This window comes from Tetranychus urticae, chromosome 2 (genome assembly GCF_039701765.1).
Source record: "Tetranychus urticae isolate SD_2017Ah chromosome 2, NJAU_TeUrti_SD_1.0, whole genome shotgun sequence".
Taxonomy (NCBI): Eukaryota; Metazoa; Arthropoda; class Arachnida; order Trombidiformes; family Tetranychidae; genus Tetranychus; species Tetranychus urticae.
In genome coordinates this window covers 13,511,129-13,529,898 of record NC_142959.1, presented here as the reverse complement: position 1 = coordinate 13,529,898, position 18,770 = coordinate 13,511,129, and the positions used below count along the sequence as shown (strand labels likewise).

General features: G+C 32.7%; 2 protein-coding genes and 3 long non-coding RNA genes across 6 annotated transcripts; 1 reads left to right on the top strand and 4 right to left on the bottom strand.

Annotated features, from left to right (window-relative positions):
- The first annotated feature begins 545 nt into the window (after positions 1–545).
- Positions 546–5,166, top strand: Jupiter (microtubule-associated protein Jupiter). The gene is made up of 2 exons (XM_015934764.3): positions 546–1,123; positions 4,088–5,166. The coding sequence occupies exons 1-2, from the start codon at positions 841–843 to the stop codon at positions 4,261–4,263; spliced, it is 459 nt and encodes a 152-aa protein (XP_015790250.1). The 5' UTR covers positions 546–840; the 3' UTR covers positions 4,264–5,166.
- On the bottom strand, positions 5,162–10,308 carry LOC107367078 (ABC transporter G family member 23-like). The gene has a single exon (XM_015934753.3). The coding sequence runs from the start codon at positions 7,740–7,742 to the stop codon at positions 5,259–5,261; it is 2,484 nt and encodes an 827-aa protein (XP_015790239.1). The 5' UTR covers positions 7,743–10,308; the 3' UTR covers positions 5,162–5,258.
- Positions 10,309–13,479: 3,171 nt separating this feature from the next.
- LOC149093936 (uncharacterized) lies at positions 13,480–15,633 on the bottom strand. Its single transcript, XR_016199018.1, has 3 exons — positions 14,910–15,633; positions 13,939–14,803; positions 13,480–13,679 (listed from the first exon to the last, which is right to left on the bottom strand). It is a non-coding gene; the product is annotated as an uncharacterized LOC149093936 (long non-coding RNA).
- Positions 15,634–15,859: 226 nt separating this feature from the next.
- On the bottom strand, positions 15,860–16,971 carry LOC149093935 (uncharacterized). Of its 2 annotated transcripts, none has more exons than XR_016199019.1 (3): positions 16,843–16,971; positions 16,245–16,358; positions 15,860–15,995 (listed from the first exon to the last, which is right to left on the bottom strand). It is a non-coding gene; the product is annotated as an uncharacterized LOC149093935 (long non-coding RNA). The 2 variants fall into 2 exon arrangements; XR_016199020.1 differs by lacking the exon at positions 16,843–16,971 and adding an exon at positions 16,629–16,764.
- Positions 16,972–17,423: 452 nt separating this feature from the next.
- Positions 17,424–18,299, bottom strand: LOC107367991 (uncharacterized). The gene is made up of 3 exons (XR_003084049.2): positions 18,099–18,299; positions 17,754–17,915; positions 17,424–17,673 (listed from the first exon to the last, which is right to left on the bottom strand). It is a non-coding gene; the product is annotated as an uncharacterized LOC107367991 (long non-coding RNA).
- Positions 18,300–18,770: the final 471 nt, after the last annotated feature.

Sequence of the window (18,770 nt, the reverse complement as noted above, 5' to 3'; positions counted from 1 at the left end):
TTTACATGTTACAAAATGATGTAAACACATTGAACAAATCTTAAGATTAGCTTATCAAGATTGGCGAGCAATTAAAAGTTGGCTTTAATTGGGACAAATGGTGATCAATTTCAATCAGTAAAGTCGATCGATATCAAATGGTAAAATTAAAAACATTAAGAGTGAGAAACTTGAAGATGAAAATGAAAGGAAGAAGATGAAGAAGAAGATAAAAAATAGTCAGAGAAGTTTAAAGTTAAAGAGAAAGATGAAAATAAAGATGGAAATGAAGATAATGATGAAGCACACCCAAGCATGGAACGAAGTTGAGGCTTCTCTCTCTCTCTCTATCATCTTCTCTCTTCTTCTCTCATCTTTCATTTAAATCTTCCACTGACACCGCCCTTTTCCCCCTGATCAATCCCCTGTTTATCATCCCAGTTTGACTCCTCCTTGACTCGTAACTTTTGTTGTTGCTGTTAGCTGGTTTAGTTAATAACATCGCCGATAGAACTGAAACAGTTTATATCGAGCTGGCCTTAAGTTGACTTACCTCAGTTGGTCTTAGTTCACCATTGCAATCACATTTAATCACTAATCGAGGTTTACATTTTTTTACTTGTTCAAACTGTGCATCTCTCTCTAACCCTTTACATCCTTTCATTTGTCCCATCAATCAGTAAATGAAGTGAAATTTCATCAACTGCAATCAACTAACATTTACGACAACATCAACTGTAACTTGTGTCTTGGTTTTAAGTTGAATTGACCAATTTTGCAATATTTGATCAACTTTAATCTTTTGAAATTACATTTCAACTTTGAATTTAGTTTTACAACCGATCAAATAACATTGAAAACATGGTTGAATTAGGAAGCATGTCGGATACCTCATCAACCGGAAACTCACCCACTTCAACAATTGATTCAGGTTCAACAACACCCTCCAATGGATCCAACTATTCACCCTCTGGATCACCTTTGTGCCGTCGACGTCCACTTCGTCGGGAAGATACTCAAACTCGTCTCTTTGGTCCACCAGAGGATAGTCCAAGGCGAGTTCGTAATCATCTTAAGTCGTCTGTTTTCGCTGAAAATGTCGTCGATTCAAGCCCATTAAAGTCGGCAAAGAAAAAGATAACCAGTAAGTTGAACAAACTTTGACCTTTCAATCCCCAAATCCCATTGACCAAATGTGTTACAAAAACATCTTTAACAATAATAGCAACAAAAACAAAAACCAAAACAAAACAAAAGCTTGAAACAAATGAAAGAAAAGGTTAAATAGGAAAAATGTTTCAAATTTACAATTTAATTGTATTAATTAGATTGTAATTTACACCTTAAAAAGGTATGGATTAAGTGATCATGTTTTTGTTCACCTTTTCTTGAGTTTTCTTAAAATTCCATCATGTAAACATAACTAAACATGAAATACAATCAAGTGTAGCTGATTAACTTGTAGCTTCAATTTTACCTTTTCCTTTGACCAAATCTGGTTTAATCTGAGAAAGCAAAAGGAAAACAAAAGGTGAAGATAAATCTTGGATCTGATAAATCTGATTCTTACGATGGCTCAATTCTGGGTGGGGTTCGGATGAAATTGTTTAAAGGGAGATCACTTGGAATGAGTCATTCTCTACTTTTTTCCCATAGATTTGTTCATCTTCCTACTTTTCTTCCTCCCTGTTCCCTCTTTATCCTCCTTCATCATCATCTTCATCCTCCTTCCTAGCCTTCTTGATTCAAGTCCATTAAACTTGAGCTGAATTCAGCTCGTGACAAGTTTACCAATTTTTACTTCCTTTTCATCACTACTTGCCTTTGGTATATTTATTCAACTTTGATCATTCAATCTTTTTCCCTGTTCTTTTCCCATGTTACCTGGAAGAAAAAATAATAGAGAAATGAAAACAGGAAACAAGTTGACAAAGACAAAGAACAGAATTAAAGGTAAATTGATGATAAAGAGAAGCAGAAAGTTATCATTTCCTAGTGATTTATAAATTGTTACAGACAACGTAAAGAGACACCAAACAGAGTGAGACAATGCAAGTTATATAAAGTTTCAATATAAAGTTGAAAATTTTTTGTTTCTTCATTGTTTCATTATCCTTTTTGGGTTTGTTACTTTGACAAACAAATAGCCCAAAAGGATGTGATTAGATGAGATTATACAGTTGTAAGAGAAAAGGAAATGGATCATCTTATCTTCTTCCTCTTCATCAGTCATCATCCAAGTAACACACATTTAGTCAAGCTGGTCGTCAAGGTAAAAATGAATAGTAAAGAAGGTCCAAAATTGGCCATCTTAAGATGTTACTCATGATCAAGAAACAGATGGTTTACAATGACAATAAACCCGTTAAGGTGGGTTAAAGCTATTTAAAGGTCAGCCAAAGCTATTGTGAACAAAAACATGTTTCCTTCATTTTTACCATTCTCTGTCTTCTTGCGTCTTTCGATTCAATCGATATACCTGAGGCGTTGACCCACACACACATCCATACACATTAGACACATTGTGAAGCCAGGGTAACCAGAGGGAGGGAAAGACACACGAACCATGTATTTATGTGTATTGACAGAAGAAAATAGTTTTCCCAATGAATTTGGTTTCTCTGTTCAGTGTAACAAACCAGGACTGAAATGAATATAAAAAGTCATTAGCAATGAAAGAGAGGCTTTTTTTACAATCATTATTTTTTTATCATTATGATTATTATTATCAGACTACATATGATGATAAAAAAAGCCTTGTGTTTGTTTGTGCCTTATGCAGTTGCCATTATCAATGTTTTATTTCCTATTTAAACATTGTCAACATTAGGCTTTGTATTGTTTGCCTGGCGAGTGTCGCGAAGATGGCGAAGAAACGTTTCAAATTTTTATTCTCATCTTACATGATTGATACAGATTCATTGATTAACAATTTGGTGGGATTTATTTTTTTGCTTTTGGCATAACTCCATTGTTCAATGTTACACTTTCACCATCAATTGACATGATTTTTATACTCTAATATTATGGATTGTTTCATTTTGTCATTTTAGCCTTTTGTTGTTGTTGTTAGCATTTAAGCGTTTCTCTGCTTGGTTATCGTGTCAAGTGCATTGTTGTAACGGTTGACAAGGTAAGGTTCAAAGTGGGAGGTAAAGAAGAGAGGAAAATGATGATGAATGAAGATGATGATCAACTATGCATTGAGAGGTGAAATTTGAAAAAGCTATTTTTAAGAGGCAAAAAGATGAGCTCAAATGTTTGCCATGCTTGATAACTTCCGTTCAGTTTGGCCTTTTTCCCCATTTAGACCATCTTTTTTTATCGTCTTTTTACCATCTTTTCATCTTGTCTCACACTCATCAGGTTCGAAGGGGTTTTGCCTCGATTTGTCCCAATATTGACCTTGTAACGGAATAATGCTAATGACAATAGTTAACCTCTAATGTTTTCACTTGCTTAAGAGCCTTTGATACTTTGATATTGTTGATGGTGATGAAGATGATAATGATGATAATAGTAATGATGTTGTTAGGTTAATCAGACGCATCAGCTAACCCGTTAACAAAAAAAAAACAAACGACGTAAAAAATAGTGTCTGGCGTAAATAAAGGATTGCCTGTTGAAACGTGTTTATGGTAACTCGTTTTTTACTTTGTTGGTTGGTCTTGTTGTTGCTTGAAAAACCATCAACTAAATTGTATATATTATTATGATTAGTATTATTATTTAGCCTGAATAAGGAGGAATAAATAAATTAGAAAAGATTTGATGAATGAAGGAAGGAAAGATGAAGATGAGTGAAATAACAGTTACCCTGACCTCGAACTGGGAATCAAGAGTAGGACAATATTTCAAGTTAATCATTGTGTTGGTTAATCCGTTTCCAGGATTCCCTTTTATATTGTTCATTACAATTGTCTAAAATTAAAGATTCAACATTTTTCTTGCTGCTCTTTATCATCATCTGTTGAAAGGGTTTTACATTTGGAAGGGCAAAGAAAAATGTAAAGAGTTTTGTTTTGTTGGTTCATTTGTTGACTTTAATTGTTGCAGTTTTGGATATTATTTTGCCATTTATTAATCATTTTTACCCTTTCACTTACAGTTATCCGTCGTAATCCGATCACAGGAGAGGTTTTTGATGATATTTACAGCGATCGAGTGGCTAAAGTAACTGGATATGATGTTATTCGTGGTGAGAATCGATCACTCTCTTTACCCAATACACCAGTTCGAACCCGTCAACCACCGGGCGGTAAATCATCTGGAATCTTTTCCTAAACAATTTCATCCTAACAATCATGAATAACAATTACAACAACTACAACATCAATGAAACATCAATTTATTATACAATTTGATTGGATGCTGAACATTTTGCAAATGGTTTTACATGTTCAATCCCAAATGACATGATAAGAGTCAAATTATACAATTTATTCAGCAAATATTATTAATCTTATTACTTCTATTATTATTACTATTATTATGATTATAAGAAATAGTATTTGACCATTTTATAAGAGTTGATTTACCATCTCAAACAATTTAATTCAACAATCAACTTTGTAAGACTTATGGATACAACAAACTCTCTTCAAGACTTTGGAGTCTTTTTACACTAATTTTCATCCTTTCTTCTTCTTCTTCTCTTTCTTTTTTTTCTGTCTCTTTTCTTCCACCGAACCTTTCTCCTTCTCATTGACTTGTCTTGATTATAACTATTTGAATTTTGAAAGATAAATTTCATTAACAATCAAAAATCAACAACAATCTTTAATATGATTTATCAACCTTGTTTGACTTTTTTTTTCAATGTAGATACTGAATGATACAATTTTGTGTTTGATAGTTTGATTATAAGAATATAAATTGCTTCTTTGATGCTGCTTGCTCTGCTGATTATCGTGCGTATAATTAAAATATGGATGAAGGTAATAACGCAATTCAATGATTAATTGAGATTCTTAAAATTACAATGGTGATAACTCAATTTGACTCGTTTCTTTTTTTTCCTCGTCATCTTTTAATCGAGCAAACAAAACAATTTTCTTTATTTGATTCTCTTTATTATTGATTATTATTACGCCCGTCTTTGACTGGTTTTATACTTTTATATTGTCCAGCTAATTAAATTGCTAAACAAAAAATTAATTAACTAAAATAAAGAGATGCCATCAATGATTTCTCTAACTTTAATCCTTTCTTCAAGTTGTACATTTTAATAAACAAACTGGATGGATGAAGTTATGTTGAATTGTTGTGTTGATTGACAATCAATTGTTTTGAAATTTGAATGATAAGGTTCCAAGAGTTAACCAAATACCAATCCAAGCCAAAGATATTAAATAGCCCATGAGTACATTCATCTGAGTTGCTGGTAGGCCACGAACAAGAATACTTCTTAATGATTCACCGGCAGCAGTTGTTGGCTGAATTATGCTGACCCAGCGAATGTAATAAGGTAAGGTATCAAAGGCCCACATAACTCCTGAAATGATGAAAGTAAATAACAGGACTGCATTGGCAATGATGGCACAGGTAAAGATGGAAGGCAATACAGCAGAGAGGAAAACTCCTAAAGCCATTCCGGAAAGTATTTGGATTAGGAGAAGTAAAACTGCGGCAATGAATGACCCACGACAGGGGATACCAAACAATGTTACTGAAAGGGTTAGCAAAATGATGACTGGAAGTATAAGGAAAACAAATCGAACAATCAGTTGACCAAGAATTATTTGGAATCGACCTAAACCTGAGGCATAATTACGGTCTAGGGTTTTGTCTTGTTTCTCTATTAGTAAGGTAAATGCGGTAAGGGCAAATCCAATGGAGTAAACTATAACAATCATTAGACCAGGAGCTGCGAAATCACGAACACCAAAAAAGTCGGATTTTGCAAATGAGCCAAAAACTGTTGTTCCAAGAGTTATCGGTAAATCAGCTAATTTTGGATTAGGTAGTGTTGGTTTGATTGTATCGAGAAAGCTAAAGCTTAAGGCACCGGTGACCAATCGTGTTAATACTAAAGAAGTTAAATCGCCTCGAATCTCTATTTGGGAAACATTAAGATCGACTTCGTAACCATTAAGGTCTGTTTCTTGAAAGGTAAGACGAGAAAGTAGAGCGTCAGAGAATCCTTGTTTGATTCTAATAAAACCCCAGATAGAGCCAGATTCAGCATCATCTAACGCTTGAGTATAATCGGTGTATATTTTTTTGTTAAACATGTAACTATTTATTGAATTGAGAAAAGCGGTACTCAAACACGGCTCAGTACTATTGTGAATCATTTGGGGTTGAGGTGATATATGCTCATGTTTATGATTTCGATGCCTATGTAGGTTAGTATTGTGATAATGATGTGGTTGATGATGAGTAAATTGTTCACAAACTTCATGGTTGAGTAAACCAATAGATATTCCATTAGGAGTGCCTCCAATGCAAACACAAAAAATCAACAAAATCATGATAGGAAGAACAAAAGATGCCATTAAAGTTTCAGGTTGACGCATAACTTGTAGATTATATTTAGTTAAGATTGCTGTAAACTGCATCCACCATGCTTTTGAATCAGATATATTGTTTGGTCTAATCCAAGGGGCAGATAAGGATGTTACAGTTGCTTGAGAACCTAAGGGTCGTGAAGAATTCATGGAACAACATTGAATTAGGTTTGATTGGTTATTGGTATGAATGTTTCCGCCAGAACCAGAAAGTGAAGTGCGCTTATGAATGTAACATAGACGATGAAAAACAGCTTCCAATGTGTTCACTCCATATCTATTCATAAATCTTATTGGATTATTTTCAGCAATAATAGCTCCTTTACGCATGAAACCTACAACATCAGCTTTCCTCGTTTCTTCAATATAGTGTGTAGTTACAATGATAGTTGTCCCCTTCATTCTTGTTGCATTGACCAATTGACGCCATATCCTTGATCGCAGAATTGGATCAACACCGACTGTGGGCTCATCTAAAATCATCAGACGTGGATTGTGAAGAATAGTAGCTCCAAATGAAACTCTCCTCTGTTGACCTCCACTTAAGTTAGAGATTAACTGATCAGCATCAGGTAAGTCTAGTAAAGAAATGAGAGAGTTTACTTTTTCCTGAATTTCTTGGTCTGATAAAAAGTTAACTCGTCCAAAATAGGTCCACGTTTCCCTTATAGTTAAATCACGGGAGAGAGCCGCCTCTTGAGGCATGTAACCTACTCCTGGTCCAGGTACACCACTTTCTCGAGTACCTGTCGGGTAGTTAAAGATGGAAATATTGCCCGAATCATAGACTTTCAGACCCATAAGACACTTAAGTAAAGTCGTTTTACCGCAACCTGATGGACCCAGAAGACCATAGATACAGCCTTTGGGAACCGTCATGGTTACATTGTTAAGAACAAATTCAATGGCACCAGAATGACCATAAGTCACATTGAGGTTTTGTATTCGAATGGCAGGTCGAGTTGTTGTAATACGGTTGGATGAATGATTTACTTGGATTGATGGTGGTACTGATAATTGCGCTGATGATGGTGATGGTGTTGCTGGTTGTGATGAAAAATTTGTTGTAATTGTTTCTGGTGAGGACAAAGAGGTGCATCCAATGGATGGTTGTTGAATAACACTGCTTTCATCATTAGAACTGACAGTAACGGTAGAAGTATCGGATTTTGATGTTAAACTGTTAGGGTCAACGGTAATTTGTGATAATTTAAGTTCACTAAGTTGATGGTCATTATTAACAATCGATTCCATTTAAAGCTGTTTTCAATGTTGGACAATTTTAAATTTAATCCAGTGAATACAAAGAAATCTAGTAGCCAATGGTACACGTTTAACAAGACTAAAGCAAGGAAAAGTTTATTTCTTTCACTTTTTAGATATTGACTATGGTTTTGAGGATAATATTGATGACGATGATGATGATAATGATGGAGTTGGTGTTGGTCAGGATGATGATGAAATTGGTGGTTAAATTGTTGTTTACTGTGATCTCTTGAAAATATTATTATTAACTCAATTTGTTCTAAAAGTTGAATTGTTTCCCTGTCAATCGAGTTACAATGAAAATCCATTCTCAGGGTCACATAAGAAAATCCCTCTTTTTTAACTTGTTTATACTTGACCGATCGATCTTGATGATGACCAATAAATAACTTTAACGTTGATAATGAACACAACTTCAATAAGGAAATAAACTTTTGACCAAAAAAAAAGATGGCCAATTATAAATTCAAAACAAAAAACAAAAAAAGTAAACAAAAAATGTTATTAAAAAAAACATGGAGTCATCAGACATCTTTACAAGTTGAAAGCGCGAGAAAGCTTAAGACAAAGAAAAAAGCAAACCGTCGGTTTACAGTTAACCTGTTAGTCATAACTAGATAAGAAGAAAAAATATTTTTCTTTTTTCCTTCGTCTTCAAACCTTAAACTGTGATTGTTATCAACATTATCATAAGCTTTACCATTTAATTTGAAATATTAATCATTACCCGTCAACTTTTTTTTCAGTGAATAGTTTCCCTGTAAATCAAAAATCAAAGAGATTCCTTTTCACTTGAATGGTCTCGGCGTTGTTTCTTAATCATGCACATCTAAAATCTCTGGTTTCCCAGCTTTTTGGTGAGTTATTTTTCGTCTTTATGTAATCAAATCATCAGCCATTTTTGAGGGTCATCCAGGAGATTTACCGACAAACAGTGAAAAAACAACGAATACTGAAAATTTTAGCAACATCAACATTCAATCAGAAAAAAACCGGTTATTGTACCAAAAGACATTATTGATTCACATCTTATCCAAATCCTTTTTGTCATCTTATTTCTATTTTCTTGTTGTTTCTCATTTCTTACCAACTCAACTCTATTTAATTTATTAGCCAAAATCATTATTTGTTGCATTCATCTACCAACACCAGCTGATTTACCTGTGATTCAGGACAATTTGACTGGCAAACCTTCGTGATTCAAGGACAGTGATTACCAGATTGGCCATCATAACTATACATGAATGACTTTTGTTATTGTATTAAATATGGTAATCTTCAGTCTATTCTGGTCAACAATTGTGTGAAAGAGTTTTGATTATCCATTAATTATTAAGGAATTTCAATCCATAATTTCGCTGTTGCTTTATTTACATCATTACATTGTAGCAATCAAAAAGAAGAGCGAGAAGAAAAATCATCAATCAATGTAACCAAATGAATTATTGTTTTATTTATTAATATTTGTATATAAATAATTTGATGAAAGTAAATTGTGCCTGACTATTCACTATTGTCATCATTATATTATTTATAGTCAACAGCAAATTAATATTAAGGTAATTTATGAGAATCGGTTTAACCACATGAGTTGATTGCACTTTGAGTCCATTCTTAACTCATTGTCTGAGCAATTTCATTTTCATGATAAGTAATTAACTTTCAGATTACGGTTAAACATTGATTATCAAACAAAAACAGAGTTAATCATTGGTTTGATTACTTTCATATTTATTTATCCCTTCTACACAGAAATGAAAATGAAACCAAAAATCTTGGATCAATGATCTTAGTTCAATTAATCAATATTTACCAATTAAACTAATTGGGTTAAAAGAGAGAGTTTAAACAATATGATATAAATCATAATTAAATGTTTAATATCTTATAAGGTTTAGTCTCAATGAGAGTTAAACAGGGCTAAATTAAAAACAGTTAACTACAATCTGAGCAATCAGTTTAAGGAAATGAATGATTTATGATTTATCATGTAAACAAACCTAAACAATCAAAAATTATCTAATCCATTTACTATATAATAGTAGTAATTGTACAGTTAATATGGTATTAAATGAAGAAGATAAATAAGTTAGATTTAATTGTAATCAGCTATTAATAACTGAATCAGTTTATGCTTAAACTGGTGAATGATGAGACAAAGCTTCATACTTGATGCATTAAAACGCATTTGATGTTAAGGTCAATCAAGAATAGCAATTATGGTTAATCAATTAGACGGTGATTAAAGCTCTAATTAGCCAGTTTATACATGATGAAAGTGGTTTGAAAATAAAAGTAATTGTAAATGATTAGTTGAAACTTTGAAAAAAAAACTCATTGAAAATAAAAATGAACCCAAATGTTATCATTGAAGCATTATTATCAAATGTTGCGTGATTGACCTAAATTTCAACATTTGTAATTTTCAATATTGTTAAAGAATTGCTGTTGATGATGATGATAATGATGAGTCTTCAAAGGAAGAGGTTATAATAATGGTGATAAATTTGCCTAAATTTGTGTCCTCATTTTGTTCCAGATTCATATTCAGATTCAATTTTGCTTCCAATCAGAATTGATTAATTGATGGGTGTGTATTGATTAAAGGGGAGAGAAGGTGGGTGGTGGGTTAGGTTAGGGCTATTTTTGATCAATAAGTATTAAGAAAACTCTAAATTGTAATATTCATTAAAGTCTACCTGTTTGCTTGTTTTGTTGAGTTGTACTTTCATCTTTTACCAATTTGTTTTGGTTCCTTATTTACATTTATCATTAAATACTTTGACCATTTAACCAAAATATGTATTCTGTAAGGTATTCAGGGATAATCAAGTGATGATTGGATTGGTTGGTTAGTTGTTCAAGTATCTTTGCTGTTTCTTGATGCGACATTTGTTTGCTTGTTGTGGGTTGAATCAGTTGAATTTGTTTGTTTTGTATGATTTGGATGATTTGTACATATGAATTATTCCATGAGAAAATGAAGGTTCAAAAGGGTCAGATGGGTTAACCATGGGAAGACTGAGATTGGAAAGATATTATTCAAGTCTATTTGGTTGCCTTCTGAAATGGTCAATCGTTTTTGATTATTATTTGCTTCTGGAATCAGGATATAATGACAACCTTGTGATTATGTAGATAACATTTCATCAGCTTGGTGATGTTGAAAATGGTTATGGGCATGATAATGTTGATGGATGATCATCTTTGAAGAAGATTATTCAAGAAGATTGAAACAATGTTTCCGACTCTTTTGATTTGAGGGAAGCAAAAGATGAAGACAATTTCCTTTTTTTCCCTGACTATTATGATACTTTCAGATTGATACATAACAGTGGACATGTCTTTCAATTTATTCAGAATTAATCATCATCATCTAAACATGATCAGGGTAAGGATAATGGTTGGAGATGGTCATCGTAAACTTGACTGCTGTAATCTACAGAGTAAAACAAAAGGATACTTTTAGCCAAGGGTCAGTCTTTGGTTCAATGGCCTAATTCAACAACACGGTAACGAAGTAACTTGTCAATTTTATGATGAATATCTTCCGAAGTGGTGAAGATTCATTGAAATATGTGATTATTTTGTTATCTTTTCCTGCCAGTTAGCAACTTGTAAAGAAGAAATGTGTTTATGAAATGTCTTCTGTTTATACATGATGCACTTTCATTGAAAATGATGAGAATGGTGATGATAAGAGCAAGATTTGCAGGAATAAATAAGAAAACCAGAAAGTAAACCAGAAAAAAACGGCAATTTTTCTTTAGCTTTTCATCATTTTTGTCCTTTTCTGTTTCTTTTTGCTTTTACTTTTGTTTTCATCAGCTTCTTCATCTTAATCTTTCTTTTTCAGTGTCTCTTCAGTGAAAATAAATCCATCTAAGACAAAAGTTTCAATTCCAAGAATAAGATCCATTACACATGAGAAGACAATCTTTCTAAAGATGACTATTCTTGAACTGCAATTTCCATGGAAATAAAGTTGCTTTTGCCTTCCATTGCACTTTCCATAATCAACCGTAAAGTTCCTAGTCAAGTTAGGTCAATCGTCTTTGCTCCGTACAATGACCTCTTTTAGCCTCAGCTTTTCTCGTCATTATAACCATCAATAACATTATTTTCGTCCTTTTTCTCCTCTTTCTTGGTTTCTTTGCAGATTTAATCAATAAAATGGATTGCACTCACAAACGATCTTTAAATTATACTATGATTAACAATATACTGATGGTGTAATCAAATAACTTGCTAGCCATTGTTTTAAACGTTTGTTGATTGATTATGTTGTGTCTGGTCCTTTGAGTTTCCATCATTATTGTCTAAATCTTGCTACCCATGGACATTGGGAAAACAATGGCGACGAAAAATAAAAAAACAAACAATTAAGAGTCAGTTGATTAATTTGATTCGAGTGCAATAAAGCTTACAATTTATTTAATTACCAGACTTGTCCACCGTCAATGGCAACTTCAATGTAAATCTGTTTTGTCCTGTTGACTGGTTAGTTCAATTTGAAACAGCTGGTCCAAAGTATTGATTTGTAAATAATCAGGGAACCAACAATCAGATGGATGATTGAATTACTAAAGTCAAGGTTATATTTGTAAATTAAACAATTACCATTCAAACAATTAGGATGACAAACAAATCAGCTAAGTAAATAGGGAAAAATAGAGACGAATTAAAAGGTGTATTAAATGAGTAACCATGAAACAAAAGGTTACCAGAATATAATTAGTTACCTGATTGCAGTTGTTATTGTTATTAATGGTAACCGGTAAAAAGACACACACAATTGATCAGTAAAATCTTTTATTTGTACTTAGTGATCAGTAAAAAGTACAAATATTTGTTTAATTATTGAAACAATAAGCGTTCAAATTAGCACTTTCAAAGGCTCTTCCAGTAATAGATGAGCTTTGTTTGATTGAAGAAATTGATCAGTCGGATCAGTTTGATCAACATATTGGACCACAAATCAATTAACCTAAATAGGTAAGTCACTCAAGTTGAAAGAAATACTAAAAAATTCAATTAGATGAGGCATACATTAAGTATAATAGTGAAAAACAGCAACAAATGATGACAAACAATGTACAGTAATCCCTCTCAAAGTGCGAAGTTACCAGGGAAACGGTCTATTCATACAGCCGAAAAATCGTTTCAAATTGCAAAGTCAAGATAAGTAATTAAATTTAGCTCAAAAAAATCGCAAATTAAACTTTAAAACAAACTTAATTACTAAGAAATTTATGAAATCGCGAAAAAATACGTGAAAAACGAACGAGATAGCGTCTAAAGAAATTGCCTTGAAAATAGACGAAGCTCTAACCAAAGAGTAACCATTTTGAGAGGGATTACTGTAATGGGATACATAGATTGGTAATTGAAAGTTGAAAGAAGCAAACAATTTAAAGGTCCATCAACAATCATCAATTATGATCAACCATTAATTGAGGATGAATATATTTTCTCCAATCAATACTCTTGATGGTTGTCTAATAACCTAATTTTTATACCATTAAATGTTTCAATATCACAGTGAATATCACAATAATGGATGAGCTTTCTACTTAAACTGTCAAATTTTGGTTGATCAACCCAATGAAGTTTTTTGAGGTTCATGCAAAGCCATGTGAATGTTTCAGTTACAGGTAAAATAAAATCAACTAAATATGTAATAAATTAACAATACCTTGGGTGGTTTGGCTGTAAACGATACAAATTAACAACTGAAAAAGACTACACTATTAACATGGTCTTTTTATTAACTTCAAGTTAACCCATGATGAATGATGATACAAGTGTGTTTGTGTGTAAGGAAATTAATTTAACCTGCAATGTCAATGTGCCAAGACTGCCATTTTGAGGCTTAATAATCATCATCGTTATTCAATAGTTAACCGCAATCCTGCCGTACATATGCTAAAGCAATGAAAAAAATAAAAGTTATAACATACAGTTAATAATAATGATAATAATAAAAGAAGATTAAAGGAATCATCTGAGTTGGCTACTTTGAAGGCTTTTCTTTGCTTTAACCTGACTTACAGAGGGATTAAAGGTACCTTTAAAGTTGCAACTTTAAACAGGTAAATAGAGTGATTGAGAAGCTGTTAGATATGTTTGGTGGGTAGATTAGGTAAGGAGAGAGAAAGTAAATTAAAGGTAAGTTTACATTTACATTTACAGAGTTTACTTCTTGCTTCTCTTGTTGGGTTTACTTTTTTTTATATGAGTGTGCCTGGTATATCTACGTTATTTTACCTCCTAAGATGTCTATGACAGGCTTGAGGTGACACATTTTAATTTGGACGTAATTTTCCGCTTTAACGATAAAATCTCATTGTTGATGATGGATCCATTGACAGGCTGACAGCAAGAGTTACTAGCGTTGCTTGTTTTGTTGCTGTTGTTGTTATTGTCATTTTTTTCTGTCTCCTATTATATCTGTATTCATCTGTAGCTTTGCTCTTGTTTACTCTATTCTTAGTTAACCATGAGTTTGGGTGGAACTTGAATGGAACTCACTTTTTTTTCTGGTCTCCGCTTTTACCAATTATTTTCATTTCAACTTTCACTTTCCAGTTTCAGCAAAGTTATTAATAGTGAATATTTGGAAATTTTTGAACTCATGTGTTTCAACCTTGATGTTCAATTCACTCTTTTTCATCAACTTTTCAGTGAAAAATATCCATCTATAACAGGCCACATGGGTAGAGATGGTGAATTACACATTTGGAATGGCAACTTTCCACGATCTTTTATCATTCTTTTTTTCCCTTTCCTTTCTTTTTATCACATAGTCATGGTACTGGACAGTCTACTTATGATAATGATAATGTTGATCATCATGGTTTACATACAGGCTGAGAAATTCAACTTGAAATGGACCGTTTCCCTTTTTTTGCTTGATTTTTTCTGACCTTTCATAGACAACAGCATTACCAATTGCCATTCCAGTTTAAGATATTCAGTTTATTTGTTTTGTTTCTCGGTTTCACTTCATGATATCAAGGATATGCGATGAGAATTGTAAACTAAATTAACTGAGCAATAGAAAGAAATTATTATTTGATTAGGTACATTAGGTAGAGAGAACAAATTGTTTTTTTTGACAACCTTGAATTATATAACAAAAAATTGCATATATACCTATTATGTATTGTAATATCAGTTCTGCCTATTCCTTTGATTACATAAATGGTTTATGCATATTAACTGGATAAAATATATTCATAACCTTGCTTGGTGAAAACAATTTAATCTTGGTAATTTGTTTCTTCTGTGATCTGGTTTGATTAGTTATCCAGGTAATGACAAACTGGGGTCTTTTTTTATCTAATGATTCTCTTTTTTTGGATTCTCTCGTATTAATACGCAAATAGTGGTTGGATCCTCCACTCTCTTTTGATAAATATGACCTCTCTATTCATCTGTCAACCTGGTATAATTTAATGATGATGATGATGATGATGATGGACCCTCTATAATGATCCAACTGTCCACCAATCGATATTAATTTCACACAGTTAATTATATTCAAGTGTTTCTCTTGACAAAATTCAATGAAACAAATCAAGTGAAAAAATCTATTATTTTCACTCTTGAATAATAGTAATGAGACTTTGACCTTATTTATTTGTTGAAGGGCAACTCGCGTTCAGCTCTATTTTACTTTGTCTTGGCTTCTGCTTCTTAGGGTTCATGTGGGCTGTATTTGGCTTGGTTACCACATGAATGGACATTAATGTAGATATAATAATGACGGTGAAAGGAATGATAATGATATTAATGGTGATATTCATTGGTTCGAATGGTCCATTGAATGATTAATGTCCAGTTGCAAGGTGAATGTTTTCCTCATCTCCACCTCCTCTCCTCTCCTCTGATCATCTTTATCCTTCTTCATTTATCCTCTTGTCCTCCTCTTCTAGGGTTTAATCGGATGGGCCTGGGTTTCCAGCCTTCCCTACTCTTTTTTTTTGATTACCATCTACTTTTATATGATCCTCTTGAGATAGCCTACATTGGGTTTTGTTTTCAAAATAGATAATATAATCTATAAATATTTTTGGGCTTCTTGTTGATTCCTATTGACATGCAGTGCTTACAGGTTTTATGACCAATTTATGTGACCATCAGTTAAGTCATCTTAAGATTATCTGGTTCCTCTTCCAAATTGTATGAATCATTACTTTAGCATTAAGTTTTCCATTGTTCTTTACCATAAAAATAAAGCTGAAAATAAAAAAAGAAAACATATAATTACAATTAGATAGATGATTAAGTTATTCAATGTTTGAGTTGAACAAGGTAAACCTTGGAGTATAAATTTCAATTGAAATCACTTGAAGTTACAAATGGAGCAAGTTTTTGATTTATATAAAAAAAGTCATTCTATTAATGTTACACTTTCACTTAGATTGTGTACTGATACAATCAAAATGGAGGCAATTCTATTAATTTTTCTCCTTCTGTTTTCATTACCTTTTTTACTATCATTTTTCTCCTTCATGAAAAGTTTTTTCTTTGCCTTTTTGACGGTAACTCGGTGCAAACAACAGGTAAACATATTTTGATGAGCATGGATGGATTTGAGATCTACAAAAAATTTCATCAGAAAACGGAAATTCACATTAAATAGGGAAAAAAAGAAATAAATAAAATCTTTGGTGGCCTTGCAAATGGAATGGTGCATGGTTAGGTGACGATGATTCATTTGATTTGAATTGAGAAGAACACACGACAAAATAATAAACAGGGAATAATGATGCTTTTGATGCAATATATTGAAACGCTGTTTGGGTGATTATAATTATTAGAATGATGATGATGATGGGTTGTTTACGTGGGTTTTAGGCTTAACCGTACCGATCAAGTCTAAGGCTTGGCCTTTGCACCTTTCATTAACTTAATTTAACTTCAGAACTTTGGTTCGTGTAAAATTCATCCTACTCTTATTCATCATCCTTCCCTTTGCATGAACAGCCTTTCTTTAATCCTCTTCCATCGTTGTTCACACCATTACCATCATCCTCATAATCCTAATCTGTTTTGTTGTTGTTGGTGAAGAACCGTTCTTTACCATCCATTTTATCGTCCCATTCAAGATTGAAAACTTGATTTATAAAACAGTTAGACAATGCAGTCTAACACGATGATTCCAGTTACTGATTGGGGCAAATAAATGATTGTTGGTTTTTATGAGAATATGGATTATTGTTTGAAGAGAAGCTGAGAAAAGATTGATGGAGGATCAGGATTTCCTGGATAACAGTTCCAGAGAAATCATGTAATAATTATCCTTGTAATCCTTTAAGCTATTTCATCTTTAATTTACAATCTTTCCCGTTTTATGTGCTTCCTCTTTTATGCATCAATAGAGGTTGCGTGTGTAGATTTGTGTGGCCAGTGTCCGGCTTCAATTTTTAAATTATAATCATCAGCTTGAATCATTATTAAGTTATCGGCAAACATCACATCATTATTACTATTATAATGTATTATATACATAATACAATGGTTACCAGCAGACATAAAAAAAAGGGTTAGAAGACCAATTATTGGTTTGGAAAATATTTTTCATTGTCCACAATTAGAATGGGCTGGAAAAAGTAGCACTGAAAAAGAGAGAGAAAGAAATGGTCAAAAGATGGTCAAGAGCAATAAATGAACCTTAAGAACTTAACTGGCTTCCTTGCCTTCTATTATTTCAAATATGATTGATATCAGGCCATTTTTCAACAACCCTAATGACCAATGTTTATAGTTACACTTTCTTTTCATGTACATGTACTTGTCCGTGTTTCCCTTGTGGCTTGGAAATGGCTCAAGCCGTTCTTGTATCATTGCCTTTTCCAACTTGCATTTCTCTTGTCTCTCTGCTTTGATCGATATTTTGCGGGACTGGTTTAGTCTATTCAGATAGATAATTATGGGAGACCGGCAAATTCAATTACAATTACAAAATTTCACATTTAACAAAATACAACTTACTTTGATCTTTCTATCTTCTTCTTCTCTCTCTCTCCAATCTTCCTTGGTCATCTTTTCTCCTCTCATTTTGGGCTGTTGTTGCTGCGGAAGTTGCCTCCGATTGAGACCAAAAATGAAGGCTAGCATTTCCCATCTTCAAGCTGGAATAACTATTAGTTTCACCTATTGAAAAGAGAAAAACAATGAGATTGTAAACAAGATACTCATTTTTATCGGACTCGGTACCATAACATTAGAGCTAGCAAATAAACGTTCAGCGATACTTTTATCATGCTATTTGTTGCTTCATCAATGTCAAGCTAAAACATAACAGTAATAAGAGAAAGCATGGAAAGTTTCATTTACCTTTCATCATTTTTTGCACATCAACAAACCTGGATTCCAATATTAACGAGTTTAGATGGTTACACCAGTTTGTTTATTCAAAGTTAATTTGATAAAAGCTATGTTGATGATACATAGGATTTTTGTAAACAAACAAGAATCAAGATCAAATTCAATTAGCAAATATTCAAACGCTTCTATCCATAATAAACTGGAATTAGCAGCTCAAAAGACAGATGACATCGGAAGTAAAACCATAAAATAGTGAAAAAATAACGGCAAATTAACTTAAAGTAACTTGAGATAATTTGAACGATTTGTTTAGATTACATAATTTAAGGATTCGTTTAATCATTTTTATAGCGCGTTACCTGGCTCCCTCTTGTGTTTTTATAACTCACTATGATATAATGCAAAATGAATCGACTAATAGATGGCATTGATTAAACTCAATTTTCTGTAATATTTTTGTTGATCATCCAATCGATAATGTCTAGACAGTTAAAGACAGTTAAATAACTTACTTTCTGTCTTCCGGAGGAATTACATCTAACAGTCTTACAAATATTCAACCTTGAATTCAAGCTCAAGGCTGCGCTCAACTTCGTTCTTAGTCTTTGTGATTCATTTCAGGGTTACATCTTTCATCTAATTTTGTTTGCAATTTTCTGAGTTTCTTTGTCAATCTCAAAT

Coding starts and splice junctions, on each gene's coding strand:
- LOC107367078 (XM_015934753.3), bottom strand. CDS start 7,742: ATGGAATCGATTGTTAATAATGACCATCAACTTAGTGAACTTAAATTA.
- Jupiter (XM_015934764.3), top strand. CDS start 841: ATGGTTGAATTAGGAAGCATGTCGGATACCTCATCAACCGGAAACTCA. Junction 1,124..4,087: donor GGCAAAGAAAAAGATAACCA/GTAAGTTGAACA, acceptor TTTCACTTACAG/TTATCCGTCGTAATCCGATC.